The sequence below is a fragment of the Ictidomys tridecemlineatus genome, chromosome 13, assembly GCF_052094955.1.
Source record: "Ictidomys tridecemlineatus isolate mIctTri1 chromosome 13, mIctTri1.hap1, whole genome shotgun sequence".
Taxonomy (NCBI): Eukaryota; Metazoa; Chordata; class Mammalia; order Rodentia; family Sciuridae; genus Ictidomys; species Ictidomys tridecemlineatus.
In genome coordinates, this window is record NC_135489.1 from 21268130 (window position 1) to 21289101 (window position 20972).

Genomic DNA, 20972 nt, shown 5'->3' on the forward strand with positions numbered 1-20972 from the left:
CTAGAGAGATGACCAATATCAGCTAACAGTCAGAAGTGCCCCTTTTAATCTGAACGTGTAATTTAAAATAATTGAACAGAAGAGAAAGTAATTAATTTAAAGTGTATTCAATTATGTGAAATATTATTTTTATGTGAATGAGAAGTTTACTACCTTTAACTACACACACACACACACACACACACACACACACACATACACTCCCTTCCTGTCTGCTTCATGTCCCATTCAGGACTTGTGCTTTTAAGGTAATCTCTCTAGTGCTTAGTCACCAGCTGACCCTGGGCTAGTCCAGGGCTCATCTCTTTCCCAAGGACACTGAGTAAATCAGGCCCATCGAGACTTGAAAGTAAATTTCAGAACATTGGAAAATTGCTTTCTGAAAGGGAAAACACATTTTTCCTTAAAAAGAGAAATGATGAAAGCCACCATTTTTTTTTTTTCTGTAGAGTCCCCTTAGAAAGGAGAGAACAAGAACACTAATGGTCTTATCTTCCTGGGCATGTCAGAAATCATCTACAAGGAACAAAATGAGCTCTGGACTTGGTGGATGAAGAAGGAAGATGGTTGAATCCTAAATAAAAGGCTCTGGGTTTAACATCACTATAAGAGTCCTGACATTTATCTTTTCCAAATTTATTATCCTATGGCTTTCCAAATCCCTGCTCTTTAAGTTGGTCCTGCACTGGTGACTAAAGTCTGTTGACTGGTGATTTGATTACTTGATTCCCAATAAACATAAAAGTTCTGGGCTCTAGTAATCTTGAATTTAACCCTCAATTCTCCTGCTATGTATTTCCATTCCAAACCCTTATAGATGATTTAAGTTTAGTTACTGTAAACAAGCCCAGTAGGACACACAGACACTGCAATATTTTGCTCACAGTGAATTCAGCAATGAATGACAGGAATGGTTTCTCCTGCACCCAGGAAGCATTCATCCCTGTTGGGAAGGAAAGGCTAGACAAATAGTAATAAAATTATAATTGGCAATTGTTATGAAGGACACTAAAGACATAGTATATGAGACTCATTAGGAATAAGAGCTGAAAATTCAACAGGATATCCTAGGGCAAGTGACACCTAAACAGAGCTCAAAAGAATGAACAGAGAAATTAGCTAATCCCAAATTGTCAGGAATAAAGTTATTAGTGGAGGAAAAGGAGAGAAAGGGAGAGAAGGGTTGGTGAGAGAAGTAAGTTTTTGCAGAAATTTTCAATGAAACTAAAGCTTTATAATTGTTCTAAAATCAGTTGGAAATAATTCAACAGCTTCAAATATTTTTAAAAGACAATTCTAGCCTCTGTGATGAAATAGATTGCAAGCTAATTAATAGATCATTGTAGGAAAGGCAGGCAAGAGATGATATCAGCTTCTATTTCAATGGTAATAATAGATACAAAAGGAAATAAGCACACTAAAACTGTTTTGTAGATAAAGTCAACTTATCTTTGACAAAGGAGCAAAGGCAATATTACTGAGAAAGAGTCTTTGCAACAAATGGTGCTGGAACAACTGGGCATCCATAGACAAAAAAAAATTAATCTAGACACAGATCTTACACTCTTCACAAAAATTAGCTCAAAGTGGATCAAAGTTCTGAAGGTAAAATGTGAAATAATAAAACTCCTAAAAGACAAAGAGGAATTCTAAGTGATCTTGGGTATGGAGAAGATTTTTTAGATGCAGGATCAAAGACACCATCCATGAAAGAAATTATTGATAGAATGAAGAACTTCATTAAAATGAAAAACCCTTCTCTTCTAGGAAATACATAGTTAAAAAAATGAGAAAAAACACAGACTGAGATATAACAATTGCAAAAGACATATCTGATAAAAGACTATCACACAATATGTACAAAAATAATTAAAACTCAACAATAGGAAAATGTATAATCTAATAAAGATTATGATTCAAAGACCTGAATAGAGACCTGGCCAAAGAAGTTATGCATATGGCATATAAAAATATGGAAAGATACTCAACAACTGTCTTTAGGGAATTGCAAATTAAAGTAGCAATGAAATACCACCATACACCTATTAGAATGGCCAAAATCCAGGATGTTGAACACATTAAGTGTTGGCAAGAATGAGCAAGAAGAACTTTCAATTGCTAGTGGGAATGCAAAATGGTCCAGTCACTCTAGAAGGGAATTTAACAGTTTTTCACAAAACTAAATGTATTCTTATTATATTATACAGTAGCCATGTTCTTTATTTTTATTCAAATGAATTAAAAATTTAGACCAAACAAAATAGAGAGCACAGAAATCAATCCACATATACTCAACATAGTTTTGATAAAGCACAGAATATACATTGCAGAAAGAAGAGAGTTTTCTGTTCTTTAAATAGTAATAGTGCTCGAAATTTGAATAAACATATGAAAAAGAATGGAACTAGATCCCTATATCCCTATCTCTTACCATATACAGAAATCAACTCAAAATAGATCAAAGACCTAAATACATGTAACACCCAAAACTATGAAATTACTAGAAGACATAGTGGAAAAACTTCAAGACATTGGTGTAGGCAAATATTTTTTGGATAAAACCCCAAAAGCATAGATGGTAAGAATAAAAAAATAGGCAAAATAGGGTAATATCTAACTAAAAAGCTATACCACAAGGAAACAAACCACCATTAAAGTGAAAACATGGCAGTAAAAAGAGAGAAAATATTTGCAAACTATTTATCTGAAAAGTCATTCATGTACATATTATATAAGGAACCAACAGAAAAAATCTGATTATGAAAATGGACTAAAAAAAATCACATAGATACTTCTCAAAAGAAGATACAAAAATGGCCTGTAGTGTTCAATACCACAATCACTAATCATTAAGGAGATGCAACCTCAAAGTAGCTATTGGTTATTATCAAAATGACAAGTATTGGAGGGGTTATAGAGAAAAGAGAGCTCTCATCCACTGTTGGTGGAAATGTAAATTATTATAGCCACTATGGAAAACAGTGTTGAGATTCCTAAAGACCTAAAAATAGAACTACCATATGACCTAGCAATCACATTACTGGGTGTACACCCAAAAAGAATAAAGTCATTCTATCCAAAAGACAGCTATATTCCATGTCTGTTTCAGCACCATTCAGTTGTATGTGGAACCAATCTTATTGTCCATCAACAGATGATGGATAAAGAAAATATGGTGTATACATACACATGGAATATCATTTCACTATAAAATGAATGAAATGTTTTCATTTTCATTGACATGGATGCAACTGAAGGACATCAGGTTAAGTAAGATTACTAAGGCACAAAAAGACAAATGATACATGTTCTCACTCATTTATAGAAGCTAAAATAATCATTTTCACAGACGAAGACAGTGGAACAGTGGTCTTCAGAGATTGGGAAGGCAGTAAGGAGAAGAAGAGAGGTTAGGTAAATGGGTACGAGAACACACTAATATGGGAGAAATGGGTGTTCTATATCACACTAGGGTAACTATAGCCTGAAACAATATATGATATATTGCAAACTAATTTCAAAGACCCTCAACCCATAGAAATGCTTAATGTTTGAGGAGATGGAATACTAATTACCCTGACTTGATGAACATCATACAATGCATATATGTATGGAGTTATTTACTATATTCCATAAATATGTACAAATATTATGTGTCAATAAAATACATTTTAAACAATTTAATAACAAATAAAAGAAAGAATTCTCTATAGAGACTAGACACACTTTGTTACTTGCTCACAATGTCATAGTGGGGAAGGGGAGAGGGAGAGATTGCATTGTACTGGTTTCTAGCCAGGCAAATGGATGGTAAGGAAGCCATTCATCACAATTGGACTAACAGGAAGGGAGGAGAAAGAGGTGACAATGGAGTGAGATAAATGGAAAAAGAAACTGATTTCTTTTTATTTTTCAATGTTTCTTGACTTAAACTTATTTTACTTTGAGACCTCAAGCCTTTTCATACTTCTTTTTTTTTCCAATTTGAAGGTCTTCATACCCTAACATCTTCCACTGAAAAACATAAACCACTTACAAGGTTAGGTTTTGCATGATCCTAACAGAAAATTAAAGACAGAAACAGATACCCTTGTTGATGTAAAGAAAAGCTTTGTAGATTCGAGAAAAGGGTATGGAGTCTTCAGACTCATGTTCTAAACCTACCATGGGCATTGATTTAGCAAATCCTTTAAACCTCAGTCTCCTAAGGAGCATTGTCTGCACAGTAATCATGAGGAAAATAAATAATATGTTTCTTTTCTTTTCTTTTCTTTTTTTTTTTTTTTGTAAATGGCACAATGTTGGGCTTCATAAAATAGAAACAAGTGATGTGACAATACTGGGTATTTGTCACAATTTGGTGAATATTGCATCCACAGGACAATATTATGCAACTTGGTAGAGTGAAATAATGTTTAACACACACCAGAAAATGGTTATTTCCTAGAAATATCCCAAACAAACCTAGAACAGTAGATTCTTTACCACATCTACTATGAAGAAACTCCACATCTTTTCAGATAGTCCACATTTGATGCTTTGGGTTGCCCATTCTAACAAAGGAGTCTTCTTCAAGACCTGGTAGTACATAGTAATGTATCTTTCCCATCTGTCACTTCCTTCTTTTCTCCCCTGTTCTTCTCTAATTGCTTTCCACAAAAGAATTCTTCAGGAAATTTAATTTTAGATATTCCAAAGTAAAATATGTAAAAAAAAAAGTTTCTGTATTTTTTAATAATATTGACTAAAAAAGTATGGTAGGAAGGGGAGAAATAAGAGCTCAGGTATACAGACACACACAGGAAGAGGCAACAGCAAACAAGCAAGATCAGAGTGACTGTTAGGAAACTTTGGGTAAAGATCTTATTCCATCTACCAGATGATACAAATGTTAAAATAGACAGTTTGAGACTAAGAAATTGCCCAACAATCAAGGACTTTTTTCTATAGATATTTGGTGTAGTATACCCCTTGGTTAGCACAAAGTCAGTCCAAAACACTGAGGGCTGTGTAACAAAACTCCTGCTTTCTCTATGACCGACTGAGTGATTCCTGTGACTGTGAGACCCAGTAATGAAGATGGGCAGCCCTGCCCTGAGTTGCCCACATTTGTACATTTTGCCCCCAAGGGCGACCTACCCCATGTAAGCACTTTACCTCCAATTCTGAGGCCCAGCAACCAAGTGAAATGTATGAAAAGGTTACTCATGATAAACTGAGAAATGGATAAACTCATAATTTTTAAAGCATGTGAAACACATGTTCCCCAGGTAAGACCTCGCACTCCAAATGTCAGGCCAGAGTGAATTCTTAAAGCTGAGTTATAAAGCTCTGAAAATAGAGTTTATAATGAAAATGTTGACAGGCTCTTGGAGCCACTGTAGTATAGAAAATTTAATATGTCACCTTGTTTTACAAGATTCTACTGGCATGGAAGAAAATTAAAACATTTAACATTTTCACTTTGCCAAATTGCTTTCCTCCTCCAAACTCTGGTGCCATTTGTAGTGTGTTTCATTTATAAACATCCTTGTTATTGTCACCGGGTCTCAAACACATTCTCAACCCTGTACTCACATTTTCCTTCCAAAGTCTAAAATGCTTATTGAGGCAGCAGTATTTTGCAATCTTACTCACATTTTCTAAAGACAGGCTAAGTTATAAAAATTCTGGTGGAGAAAAGCCTGAAATTATTTACATAGCTACACAGGCAAGGTAAATAATGCTGATCATGAAAATATTTCCTAGGAAAACCCTTTCAAGAAGCTTTTTAAGGGAGAAACATTTACATTACAGATATTTACACAAATTGAGCAAGAAGGGGGGAATAAAACTTTGTTGGGAGAAGCAAATTTAGATCCTCTGGCAAAATGGGATGACTACTTGCCAGTATAAAATGAGGAATAATTTGCTATGTCAGTCATGAGTAATTAAGGTTTATGTGAAAACACCTGTTAATCTAATTCATCATTGACCTAAATTACTTAACCCGAGTAATATCTTTACTTTTTTAATGATGATTTCCTTCCATGGTACATGAGAGGTCAGTTGCTGTCACCAGTCAACCTATAGTTCACTTGACTTTCTGGAAGCAGAAGATAGTTCTGAGGTTTTCGAGTGAAGAGAAAGCTCTTCAAAGCCATGGCAAACTTACATCTGACTTTCACCAAGTGAGAATTAAGTGGTGTGCTAAATATTGTGCAGGGACTTGCTAGCATACTTGTTATTTTATTAATCCTGATCTTTTCAGATGGAGGTATTGGTGTGGAAAGCTTTACAGAGGCTTGTGTAACACCACGTGTTTACACAGGGTCCCTCTGACCATGGAAGAACCAGACACTGCATAGGTAACAGGCCAGCGATGGAGAAGCAGGAAACAGGAGTTGTGTCCACTTAGGAAAACAGCACTTCTTTCTGGAGCTTCCCTCATCCCATTTGCTGCCAGTGTCTTCAATACTGTTCTAATTCTCTATTTTTCACGAAGCTCCATGTATTGAACTGTTACTTTTGTCCAGGCCCACTACGAAGTATAACTTATGGTCAAGACAACCTTACAAGGTAGACATGATCCCAATCTGCATTTGGCAGATGGGAAATGTAAGGTCAGGCACCAATGACCAAAAGGAGGCAGATTAACAGGGCTGTTGAACAAGGCTTTATTGAGATTTGCTCCTGAACAAGGCTTTATTGAGATTTGCTCCCAGGTGAGACCCTCCGGTCCAACGGAGCGGGTCCTGGGAATCATGCAGTCTCAGCTGGATTGGGATTTTTATTGGGTTTAGGGCAGGAAGGGAGGGCTTGGGACAGGAAAGGGAGGTTTTTAGAGCACCTTGTCCTACCTAGGGAGCTTGCTGAGATCCATATTTAGTCAGGAGACCCCGCTGATTGACAGGTGGTTCTATAGGGGGTTGCCTGGTGCTTTGTTCCCTTAGCCACCTCAAACCCACCTAACAGGAAACTGGGTCTAGGACATATCCATACGTGGTTCAAGTGGACAAAACTAGAGAATGGCTAGAGATAGGTTCTGAAGTCCTCTCTGTGTGGCTTTGAAGGCCAGGTTCCTAAACCCCACATGGTACCATTCAACTATCAAGGTTCTAAAGAGCCAGTCCACCCAGAGAAGCTAAGACAGAGGTACTGTGGTCTGTATCTTCAGGGCGTCATGGCCCAGCTGAGGAATTGTGTATTATAAGGATACAGTGGAGTGTGTTTCATGTTGACAGGGGAAAGTTAATATAAGCACAGAGATGGCACCCTTCCTTGCCTAGGGGGCCAGTTAAAGATTCTAGAAAATGGGCTGTATAAGACTGAGTATTTTTTTTTTTTGTGGGGGAAAAGCAGGAATTAGAATGATGGGGTAGAAAGTACTACACATAGAATGAAGTGGGCAAAGGCATGGTTTAGCAGATTGCTACAAAAGCTGGAGGGTTGTATGGATTTGATTACATTAAATGAGGCCAGAGGTACCATCAGAAGCCAACAGGAGAGGCTTCCATTCTTCTATGGTTTGCTGATAGGACTCAATGCCATGTTGACAGTAACTAGAGCCTGAGAAGTTTCATTGTAGACCTAAGGGTCCTCTCAACCTCAAGTGTGTTCATGGAGTGATACTACAAAAAAACTTCCTTTAACAGAAAGCAGAAGAGAATCACATCACTACAGGAAAATGCAGTACTCTGGTAAGATGCAATCCTCTAGGTTGTTGTATATGTAAGATTCTCCCCAGCAAAACTTGTGCTGTTCATTAGCAGGTCAACTCATCAGTATTCCTACGGGAATAAGCAACAGATTTCAATGACATTTGCAAGTTAGGGGAGAAGCCAGCTCTATTCACCCAGTGAATGGCAGTAAAACAATTCTGGCTTCTGGTTTTCAGACAACAAAGCTATTCACAGTTGAATTCTTCATACCTAGGTACTTCCTGGGCAGGGTCTCAAATGCAAAAAGGTTTGGAGATAAAGCCACAATGTTAGTTTATAAAGAGTCCAATATACTGTAGAATCTAAAGTGACTTCTAAAAGTACTGCCTGGATCAAAAAAATGTTTTGTTTTTTTTTTTTGTCATGTTCTAGCCTTTATAGATGAATTCCCTTGCAAGAGGGGCCACAAAAATCCAATCCAATAAAATCAACCAGTACTGAAATTTAATGTTGAAGCTGTCTAGGCTTTATTAATCTTTAACACACTTTCTTAAATAGGCTTCTAGTTGGAGAAATGTTCCAGGTGGAATCTCAGTTAACAAACCTAATAGGTCCTCCTCTGTAAGGGTAGTGAAGCCTCAGGGTTATAATGAAACTATTTTCTTTTTTTCATAAAGAGTGATTTTGAAAAATAAGTGTAATAGAACAAACAATAGTGCAGCGGTTGTAAATCAAAGGGTAGGTTTCAGAGTTGTGGTGTTTATCAATAGAGTTAAGATATAGAGGTTTAGGTAGAAAGAGCCATTTAAATGGAAGGGTGAGGGAAGTGTGTGTGTCTGTTTTCTGTATTTATGTCTAAATGTCTTTGGGTGAGCTGGGTGAGGATGGAAATAGATCATAATGGAAAATATACAGATGATAAAACAAACCGTCTCATGCTTTCATAACCGCCAAATACTGACATCTATCAAACAATTTAAATGCAGTTACTCTGACTCCATCCCACTGAGATTCCGAGTGAGGCAGAAACTTGGTGCTTAACTGCCCTCCAGAAATGGAGCTCTAGAACTCCATATGGCCCACTTAGAGCAGGTGCCTCCATGCCGAGCTGCATTTAGAGAAAAGCCTCAGATAAGAATCTAGAATAAATTTTGTGTACAAATAGCTGCTTTTCAGATGCTGGGAGAGGTTTTCTTCTTCTTCTATTTTTTGGAACTGGGATTGAACTCAGTGATGCTTAACCATTGAGCCATATCCTCCTTCCCTTTTAATATTTTATTTTGAGACAAGTTCTTGCTAAGTTGCTTAGGGCCTCACTAAGTTGGTGAGACTGGCTTTGAACTTGCAAACCTCCTGCCTCAGTTTCCTGAGCCACTGAGATAATAGGTGTGTACACCGTACCCATCTGGGAGAAAATTTTATATCAAGCTTTTCAGTGGAGAAGACTTTGACCTCTGAACTCAGGTTTTTGTATTGTCACAGTAATGTTCCAAGCAACTTTTGGCTGTCACACTGGGACTCACATTTCTGTGTGGGTCATTTTCAGCAAATTATAAAATAAGGAGATAAGTTGGTGACCTATTGTAGTTATTTAACTGCTGTCAAAAATAGTTGTAACTATTTTATTTTATTTTTTTTAATGCTAAACTCATAATTCCAGGTCAAACACAAGTTTTTTGCTGCATCAAAGAATAAGTGGCTGCTTCAGCAAATAGGTGGCTCTTATATCCACTAAATAATAGATGTTTAATAATTATGAGATAAATGAAAAATTGGCTAGTTTGCTTATTATGGATTACATAGATTATAAATATAAAATTAGGCTATTAAAAACAATAATTTCTCATCAGGAAGTAAGTACCTCTGTCACTATTTGTATCCAGTACTTTCACCTATATATGCTGCTGATCATGATAGGAAAAGATTAAAATGATTTAGGTACTAGATACAATGAGCTTTTCCATAATTCTCTCTAACTAGTTTATTACTTATTTGAGAACATTCTCTAGGTTTGGATGTCTTCTTAATTTGTAGAAAAAAATCTGTGTGCAATATAAATATCTGAATTCAAAGTTTTCCATATAATATTAAATTTAAGTAGTACATTTTACTATGTACATAAAAAGTGTAATGGGAAAAAAATCAGTAACAGAGATAGGTTCATAAAAGTAAAAATGCCTTATTAAATTTATAATCATTCATAATTTCATCAGAGATTTGCAATTATGCTACCTAATCTTCCTATTTATTGATAGGGTACAGGATACAGTACCCCAAAATATGGCATTTTGGAGGTTATTCTATGCATAAAAGAATTCTCTGTCCTACCTCCCCTCAATAAAGGTTATAGGACCCTCATGTGTTAGGTTTCCTGCCCCAATATCTGGGGGGAAGAAATGTGATACAGACACACAGAAAGGAATCCGCTGAGTACACAGGTTTTACTATGTTCTCTCTGGATTATTACTACTGTATCACTGAAGCAGATCATATTTCAACACAACCATTCATTTCCTCATCAGATTTAAAATGCAGTCCTTCTCTCCCACACCCAGGTCTTTGGGTCTTCATTTCTGCAGACTCTTGTGCTAAGTAAGACTCTGGTTAAATAAATCTGCTGTGCTTTTCTCTTGGTAATCTGTCTTTCCTTACAGGGGTGTCAGCCCTGACCTTCTGATAGGTCAGGGAAAGATGTTACTTTTTCTCTGCTACATTATTATGACTTAAATCTTAGCTAGCCTCACATTTATCAAGAAAATCAAGCTTTTACATTCCAGAGGGGTCTTCTAGAACTCAAAATAGTTTGGTTACTATCACAGAATTATTTTAGATATTACTCTTCAATGTTCATGACAGTACCAGCAAAACCCACACTGTGGATAGCTGAAGGGATGAATAAAAGAACAGTGCTCTTAAGATACTGATTAAAATTGGAGTGAATAATTAGCTATTCCCATTGTCACATGGACTACAATTCACAATAAAGAAAAGGAAATGAAAGGTTGGAAGATTTTTTAAAACTTATTTTGTTGATGTTTCTACTATAAAAAGCCCTGTCAAGTTCTCTATTGTAATTTTTATAATGCAGAAGATGTCTTTCCACTCTGAATATTTTTCAGTAATACATATATTTCTATTCTAATTTTTTTGCAGTTAATTGATTTAGGAAGGAGGCAACTAAATCCCTGCCCTTTAAGATGCAATTATTTAAGTTGAAGGAGTGGGGGTATGTGGGTGAGTAGTTAAAGGAGGCATGTTAGTGATTACCACTTTTATCTGGCAATAAAATTCAAGGAAAATAAGATCAGCACACATACAACCTTTACACATAATGCCACATTACTTCCTTATATTTTCTTTCCTTCATGTTTTAACAACAAAACAATAGGAACATTTAGCTAAATAGAGATAATTAAGAACATTAAGAGATGTGGAGTCAGAACAATTTATTTTCCTGCTCATCATCTGAAAATAAACAATATTCCTATCAGTGTAAAATGGAAAGCTTTGCTCTGTAACTGAACCTTCCCAAAATAGAATTTTCAGAGTATTCAAGAGCCCTGGGATACATTTTCCAAACTGCGTCAATGGATGAACTTGACCTTCTAGGCAAGATTCTTATATTTGCTCCTGTAGAGAGAAGGAATATGAGCATTTTTCTTGCTGTTTCTTTTATATAATATTTGAGTGACCCGAGGCGATGTAGTTTATTCTCCTTTCCTTTCAGACAAGCTCCTTTTTCTGCTTCCTTTTAAGTAAGAACGTAAAGGTCAGGTTATCATTTCACAAAATGCTTCTTTCTGGCTTCTCTCACCATAATATGCTTTCACTAATTATTTCATAACTCATTTAAATGGGAGGCATTCTGGAAGGGAATTCACTGAAACAACTCCTCAAGTAACTAATTATTTTTTTTTAAACACAGGGGAATTTTAATTACAATGCCTGTGTTATTTAAAAGCACAGTGCCACAATTTGCATCTTGAAACATCTATTGTAACAGGGAAGAAAAAAAACATAGGCTCTGAATGAAATAACAACTCAAGTAAATGCAATTTACTTGGCCTTTTAAAACTTGTCCTGATTTATAAAACCACTTAAAAAGATTTAAAAAAAACTAAATGTGTTCCTAGAAGACTATTTATGAGTTTGTTTTAAAAATTATATGTTCACAATTTTTCAGTAGAGATGTATCATGTGTCATTATTGAACATATAGCTTTCAAAGCTAAGTCTTCTCATCTCAAAAACAAACATTCAAATACTATAATTTCCCCATAGAATTAATATTTTTCAATGAAATAAACTAATAAGTAAAATCAATAATTGTTGTCATTATTGTTTTCCCTTAGTTATACTTTAGAGAGTTTAATTGATTTTAAACAAGTGACTGACAGATGACTGAACAGGAAACTACCCAATGTCCTAAGATTGAGAAAGTGATGAGAATATTGTGCATCCAGCCTTGGGCAATCTAAGTTCTAGTCTCTGCTTCTAGAATGTCACCTACCTGCTTCCCCTCTGCTATCAACAAGGGTATCTATATCACTAAACTTTTTTTGAGAATTATGAGATAATGCACACAGACCTACTTTTTAAAGAAACACAAAAGGCAAGTCAGTGTGGTTTTAATGCTGAGATGTAAATACTCAAAAGCTACCTGGACACAAGTTCTCCATAATGTGTCTTGCAGTCATTGTCACTTTACTTAAAAACAGATCTTCCCACTGTATTCCCAGAAGAGGAAGGATAAGCAGAAGCCACACTAGGTTCCAATTGTGTCCCTCAGAGCCTGTGGGTGAAGCATGTGTGCAAGTAATTGAATGAGTAAGTAAGTGTGTGAATGGGTTCACAGGTTTGTTCTGGTTATATCAGGTAAAATGGAAAAAATGGGTCTTTCAAGACAATTCAGAGAGCTTTGTTCCATTTGGTTTTCTTTCACATTGATATCTGTGTTAATCAGCTTTTGCCACTGTGGCACAATATCCAAGAGAAGCAACTTAACAGGGGAAGGATTTATTTTGGTCACAATTTTGTATTATCAGTCCTTGACTGGTTGGTTTCATTACTTTACGACTGAGATGAGGCAGAACATCATGGCAGAAGGGTATAGTGGAGGAAAGCTAATTACTGAATGGCAGCCAGGAAGTGTGGAGAGAGAAAGGACAGGACAAGATGTAGTCTCCAATGGAATGTCCCCAAGAACCTGTTCCCTTCAAGTAGGTTCCACATCCTATAGTTCCTACCACTTCCCACTAGTCCATTCAAATTAAAAATCGGTCAATGTATTAATTCACTGATAGAATTAAATCCCTCAAGATCCAAGCATTTCCTAAAAGCCCTATATCTGAAAATTGCTGAACTGGAGGCCAAGGCTTCAAAACATGAGTTCTAGGGGGATACTTTTAACCCAAACCATAATAATGTCAATTTTTTTTTTCCTAGAGGAAGGGGACAATTTGTGAAACTCCCAGTCTAGACAAAGTCCCATGAACCCCACTTCAGTGAATATTTTTCAGTTGAAAAGGTGTTAAAGAGAACAAAAAGATTGCTAAGAATCTCTATCAGGGATGAGTGCAATACTTGTTCTACCTAGAACTCCTGATCTTGTCAACACAAATTATACTGACTGTATGATATGATCATAGATCAACTCATCAAAAATGAATCTTTCAGTCAGAGGGATTTAAATACTTCTTGCAAAAAAAAAACCTGTAGGTTTCAACTTCTTGAAAACTAAGTTATGGTTTGTCACTTTGTGTTCAGAGATCACAAAGGAAGATAACTGATCCAAGATTACAAAATTTAAGGCTCAGTATTTGTAATCTATATTTCATTTCCCCACCAAAAAAAAAATCACAATCACATGGGAACATGAAAATTTGTTAGTTCCGACTAATAAAAATTATAATAATGCTAAAATAACCACTATTATGTTTATTTACAGTACTCTTGCTCCATAGAACTATGTTCCATTTAAAAGTCATTACAGCCTTAAGGGATTGGTTATTATTTTGTATGTTGAAGAAAAGAGAATCCAGTGGCTTGGAGAGCTGGCAATATCTGGAGCAAGGAAGATGGACATGGTCAGATGCAATGTTCTAACACAGTCCATTAGTCCATTTACCAACCCAAAGTCCTTAATCATTAATTTAATTTTAGACTCCTGAGATATAAAGCAATCTAACACAATCCACCATGAGTATATTTATATATGCCCAGATGTAGGGCAGCTTAATCTGGTCAAATCCAATATGGAAGAAGGAGTGGGGAAAAAGGAGGAAGAGAAGAAGGAAAGAGGGGATGACAAGGACAGAGCTCTCCATATATGGCATAAAGCCTTATGTTTTCATTGGCAAGGTAAATATCTGTTACTAAACATTAAGGTGCTTTATTAAGTACAGAGTAGAGAACGTGGTTGAAGAAGCATTATAGATAACAAAGTGTATTTTTGCTTCTCTCCAAAATCAATCTTATGCCTAAACAGAGATATAAACATGGCAGGAAAGACCTCAACATTTTAGATTAAAACTTACTGGGTAAAAATGAAATTTTCAAGTGTCAGCCAGTACTGGTAAAATTGCTTTCAAATGTATATTTGATAGCTCAGAAATTCTTTACTAATTGAACTCAAAATTACTAGAAATACTCATGGTCATTAACCTGTTGCACTGTGACTTTTAACAACTTATTGGATGGTGTATTAGTCAGTGTTTTGTCCCTATGTCCAAAAGTCCAAATGAGGACAACTTAGAGGAGAAAAAAATTTATGTTGCCTCAGGCATTCAGAGATTCAGTCCAGGTTTGAATAACTCCATTGCTCTGGGCCACAGGTGTCAGAAAACCATGGTGGAAAGCCATGGTGGGGGAGCACTGCCACCTACTAGTGGCCAGGAAGCAGAGAGAGAGGGGAAGGGACCACTGGGAAGATGCTCCAGCCACACTCCACCTGCTCCAGCCACACTCCACCTGCCTCAGTTACCACCCCGTTAATTCAGACTAGGATAGACTGATTAGATTACAGCTTTCCTGATGTCATTTTCTCTCCTCCAAATATTCCTGCATTCACACAGGAGCTTTGCGGGGATCCCTCATATCCAAACTATTATCTTTCCCACTCTCCTTCCCGCTTAAGCCAAGTGTGCATTCAGGGTTTAAAGAGTACTTGAGAAGTTCCTAGAAAATAGAATGAGTGACACATGGCGAGACCATTGCATAAAACATTCTGCCTGTTAAAAGATTTCATCTGCTACATTTCTTTTGATCAAGACACATTGAGAAAGCAAAAGTGGAAGAGGGGCGTTGTAGCAAACGGGCACTACACTGCCACTACACCTGAGGTTAGAGAACCTTTTTTTTTTTTAACCCAAGCAAAGCAGACTGTTACCTTTTAGTAGTGACTGGTTTATTGACTGCTAATGCTTTAAAAATGAGATTAAATCAGGTCCATGGTCTTTATTACAAGGAAGATATATGCCCCTTGTGAATTCTAGTGGTTTGGCAATCTTAACCTCAGCAGACATAACATTGATGTATTCTGTGTTGCCAAACAGCATGGTAAGTGTTTAAAATGCTGTGAACAGCCTTATTGCTTTGAAATGATACAATCTAATATTAGATTGCAACTCAATGACTGAATCCGTGAGCTTATCCTTGTGCAGAATACTAAAGTCAAAGCTACTTTATTTTAATATCTCACAGGGAAGGAATCGTTCTTCATTTCACCATTGAAACAGAGAAGACATAAAAGTGATTCTAGATGGTAGAAAAACTGAAACTGCAACATATCAGGCCATTTTCATTAACAGGGCAGATGCAGCTGCCTTTTGTAATAGGGCATCAAAATGCCAGCTTGATTCATTTGAATCAGCAGAGCAACTTTGGTTATAGACAACTGATGTGGGGGGGTGGGATCTGTAAGTCCAGAAATTCCCAAGTGATGGAAAGTCAAATTGTGCCCTTTCCACCCCATCTGAAGCATTCTAGGAATGCAGCTTTGCCTGATCCTCAGCACTTGTTCTACTTAGTCCTCTTAAATCAGCCATAATTATCATCAACTTTCAGTCCTCTCTACACTTGATACTCATTAATCAGATTTCAGACACCCATCACTCACAAGTCCCTAGGTGGCTTAAGACAGTGTTTTCATGATCAGGATGTCACCTTACCTGTCTCTTCAGTCTGTCATTGCTAAAGCAGGCAGGGTTACCTCTAGGTAGGGTGCCAAACATCCTAGTTTTAGCCAGCAATGAAGAGCTTCCTTGGACAGGGAACTTTTCAAATGGTAAACTCAGGGTAAATCAGAATGTTTGGCTACTCTATCTGTTGGTGAGGACCCTATCACCAACACATCTTTACTGAGGAAATCTCTAGGCTGAATGGATATGAAAGAGTCTACCTTTGTTAGTTTGGCTGCTAGGACAAAGTACATAGACTAGGTGGCCTATAAAGAAGAGAATTTCATTTCTTACACTTCTAGTGGCTGGAAGGCTGAGATTAGGGTGCAGTAGGACTGATGTGTGGTGAGGACTCTTCTAGGTTGCAGACGGCTGACTTCTTGTTGTAGTCTCACATCACAAAGAGTGAGGGAACTCTCTCATTTCCTCTGTATAAGGGTCTTAACCACATTCATCCCTTAACTACCTCCAAAGGCCCCACCTCCTAATACTATCTATCACATTGGAAGCTGGAAATTCAATGTAGGAATTTTGAGGGAACAAAACAGTCAGTCTAAACAGAGTCCTTGGAGAAGGAAAGAAATTGTACACACAAACACATACACAATGGGGTTGTGAAGCTGAGTTCGAGGGCTGATGGAATATGTATGTGTTATAGTTCTTACAGCATCTTTCCAGGATTTCAATAGGCTTGAACCAACATGGAAGAGTGCATGAGTATGTGTGCACACAAGCACATGTGTGCGTGGGGGTCCTGTCTCATTGTCCCAGTTGCTATTATTGTTGAAAATGAGTTCTCACACTGACCATTCTACAGGAGGAAACTGGACTGAATGAGATCTGGGAAAGAATTAAAGGGCTAACTAAGAGCCTATTGGCTCATTTTTTTTTTATGAAGAATTAAAGATTAAGTTTGGAAATAGTCCTTCAAATCTGTTTACCCATTTGATGGTTTAAATTTATTTCAGGTTGGATCTGTTGGCTTTGTTTAATGTTCCATATCAAATTTAAAAAATATATCACAGCTCAACATTTGGTTGAATCATAATAGAAACAAGTAAAAGCAAAAATCCTTTTCCTTTCCCTGTAGTTCTAACACTGCAAGGGCCAAAAGAATTAATTATGAGTTGCCTTCTGATCGAAATAATAGAGCAGACATAGCAATGCCATGGATTCCAGAATATTCCACTGTTCTACCAGAGTCTACATGCCTTCAATATATCCAGATGAAAGAAATATACTGAGGTTATCACCCAGCCATTGAGCCAACATGTGGTCAAGAATCAAGATATGGAAAAACAAATAGAAATTTTTATTTCTCATGTTGTAACTTATACCATATAAAAGGTCAATATTAGTAAAAAGGAATTAATTACTAAATTACTTTTTTCATATTTTTTTTCTATTCAAAAAGCCCTTTCATATACGTAAGCAGTGAATCAACATAAGCCAGGTTGGTTTCTTTAAAAAATTTCATAATGCTATGTTGATTATTAAGCTAATTTCAGGACAAAAATCAGTTGAGACCATGAGACATGAATCTTTACATCCTTTCTTTGTCTTAACAATGCACATTGCTGATGGGAAAAGTAAATTAGTACAGCTATTATGGAAAACATCATAGGGGTCCCTCACAAAAACTGAAAATAGGTAAACTGAATGATGCAGCTATATTACTACTTAGTAAGTATAGGTATCCAAAAAAATAAAATCAAAATAACAAAGGAGTATCTATACTCCAATGTTCATTGAAGTATTATGCACAATAGCGAAGATTCAGAATCAATCTAAGTAATATCAATGGATGAAATGATAAAGAAAACGCACTGCATATGCATATGACATACATGTATATATTTATATAGATTCATGTATATCTGCTAGAATATTGTTCAATCTTTAAAAAAGAAAATCCTAATATTCTGACGACATGGGTGAGTCTGGAAAACTAGGCACAAAAAGACAAAGGATTCATGGTTTCACTTATACATGGAATCCAAAAAGTAGAGCACAGAATACTATTTACCAGAGGCTTGGAGGGTAGAGGGGAAGGAAGTGGGGAGATGTCTGTTGAAAAGTACATGGTTTCCGTTAGATAAAAGGAATACATTTTTCAGATCTATTGCATAGATTGATGACCACTTTTAATATATATATATATATATATATATATATATATTGCAAAAAGAGTCATTTTAAACATTCTCACCACAGAAAAAACAAAGATAAAAATGTGAAGTGGTGGATGCATATACTAATTAGCATGATATAATTATTCTACAATGTATACATATATCAAAAGCTTCATTTAGCATATAAAAATTGCTTTTCAATTAAAAGAATAAATGTACATTATTTCTACAAATATTATTTTCTTATTGCCCCCCCTCAAATAAATACAAAGATAGCATAGGAAAAAGGAAAATAAAGGACCCACTTACCTGCTACTGCAACTTTTGCTATCCGACTAATAATGGACCCAGTCTCTCCCAAAGACGCCTCACATTGGTAAAGTCCCTCATCGGGCTTGTGGTGTCTGGAATGAAGTATGTTCTGTATCAACAGAGACCCGTTGGGAAGCTGCTGCTTCCTGTCATCCATTCCCAAGGCTAGGTGGATGCCATCTTTCTTCCACTTGATAATGGGGACTCCTCCATCGGACTCTGCAGAGCAGTTCAGGAGGACATTTCCTCCCCTCATGGTGACAGCATCGGCAGGTTCTGATAGGAAGCGCAGGGATGTGAAAGATTTAATCTGGAAACCTGCAATGAAAGAGCACAGGGAAATATGTTCATGTAAAAAGTCTGATGGTTAAATTCCTTTTCTTTAAAAAATATTTTCAAAACAGTTGAAGCATTCGAAAAGTTTCCTTGAATAAATAAACTTAAAATCAGGGATAGCATGTAAAACAAAAGATTTAGTACCGTGGCCACAATGAAAATGGCCCCCAAAATACTATGAGAAATTAAGAATTCAAAAATCCCAGATATGGCCATCATCCCATATCAGTCAGTTCCTGAAAATTTAGACATAAATAATGAATCTTTTCCAAATTAAATCAGAGACTATTAAAAATCAACAGTCAGCAGTACTGTGGTGAAGATTCAGGGGACTATTTCTACCTTTTCCTTAAGGTGAAGTATCTATTCAGTTTTTTAAAAATCAACTCAGATATAGTGTTTCATAAAATTAAAAATCAACTCAATAGTGTGAGCAGAGTTATTTAGAACAATGTCCAGATGGATTTTAAAATAGTAAATCCCACTTCCAGAAGCAAATAAAACTACTATCTAAAATCCCTAAGCCTTAATTTCCATCCAAATGTTTCCAATGGACATGGATAGCTTAGTGTAAACTGAACCCAGTGACTGAACTCACTTCACCACTGAGCCACTTCTCCAGCCCTTTGAATTTTTTATTTTGAGACAGGTTCTCTTTAATTTGCTTAGGGTTAAGCAACTTGCTAAGCTGCTACAGCTGACTATGAACTTATCATCCTGTCTCAAACCCCAGAGCTGGTGGGATTTCATCAGGTAGGTTTTATTCATAAATAGAAATGAACATAAAGAATCAATAGGAGGAATAGAAAAATCATTTAAGAATATTGAATTATTGAAGCAAGTATAAAGTATATTCATTTTGAGGCTGCTAGTGTTGTGTTTTAACACTTGGTTGTTAAATTGAAGACTTTGAAATGATCTCAGGAAGTCACTGGGCTGAGATTTTACTCAGACAGGTGTATACCCAAACCATTCAAGCACTTCTAATTTCATTTTGAACAATCTCTAAGACTAAAGATTCAACAATGTTCATTAGAATCTTGTTTTCAATATTTAATCATTTGTACTGTCTGATAATTTTTTTTTGCCACTGTTTAATCCCATTTTCTTTCAAACTACCTGGTGTGAAACAGTAGAAGCAAGGACATTTTCCTATATGGGTCCTTTATTCTTTGGAAGCAGCATTTCATTTCATTTAAAATACCCACTAAACTAAGTTTTAGCCTCATTATTCTCAGAATTACAACCTCAGTTTCTGTAGCATACTTAATTTTTCTGCAATAGGAGCAGTTTAGTGGTACTTTGTAAAAACTTTCCATCTTCTATCATTCATTGTCACTTACTTATTCTATCTAACTCCGCCACTTGCCCCCCCAAAAAGCACCTAGAACTTTACTCTCCACCAAGTGTTAAATAACAGAGTATTTAAACCTCGGGTAAATGATATTGGTAAAGATTCCAAATGACACCAGACTGGCCTTCTCCCCACAGATCCTTTCCGTGTCCCCACCTGCATCACTTAGGTTTGAGTCACTATGACCAAAATATCTGACAAGACCAACTTGGAGAAGGGAGAGTTTATTTGAGGCTTGTTTCTAAAGCCTTGCTCTGGGCCCAAAGTGAGGCAACACATCATGGCACAAGGTCATGGTGAAGAAGTTCCGTTCCATTGGCAACATCCAGAAAGCAGAGAGGGGAGGAGGGGGAAGGGAACACAGGGAAGATATAACCTTCCAGGGCACATCCCAGTGATCACTTCCTCCAGCCACGCCTCAGCTGGCAATAGTCACCACCTGGTCAGTCCAGTCAAATCGGGATGGACTAATTATGTTACAGCTCTCACAATTCAATCATTTTAATTCCAGACATTTCTGTGTTAACAGAGGAACTTTGGAGGGACACCTTATATCCAAACCATAATAGCACCCAATTATAGTACTGCCTGTTCTAGTGGAAATTATATCAAATTGAGAGTCTGGATTTCTGGCCCCCAGTCCTAGCTTTCTTACTTAAAGATAAGTGACTTACAAGGGTTTTTGTAAGTCCTTAGAACCTCAGTTCCCTCATCTGTAAGATGAGAGAGTTGAACTGAATGATCTTTAAATTTAACATCTTGTTGGAAACATTGGGTACTAGAATAGGTGGAAGACATTCATCATTTGAACTCTGCTCTAAGCTTACGAGTAAGCTGATTATGCTCCAAACGCCTCTTCCACGTTTACAGCCTCCTCTTCTTCCAGAAAAGAAAAACAAGCTAACAACACCTGCCTAGAGCTACATTCAGGATGAGAAAGCAGAATGAAGTACTAATGTCGTTGAATGTCAAGATATTTCACTAGAATAACACACACAATTTCCATACAGGTAGCATTAATA

The 20972-nt window shown here is 36.5% G+C and overlaps 1 protein-coding gene across 7 annotated transcripts in view; it reads right to left on the reverse strand.

Moving 5' to 3' along the window:
* Positions 1-20972, reverse strand: part of Dcc (DCC netrin 1 receptor) — a 1068266-nt gene that overhangs the window by 659072 nt on the left and 388222 nt on the right. For all 7 annotated transcript variants that reach the window (XM_040273028.2, XM_040273020.2, XM_021725006.3 and 4 more), the window contains exon 2: positions 18258-18578. In XM_040273028.2, the coding sequence (XP_040128962.1) occupies positions 18258-18578 (321 nt within the window). The remainder of the gene's footprint in view (positions 1-18257; positions 18579-20972) is intronic.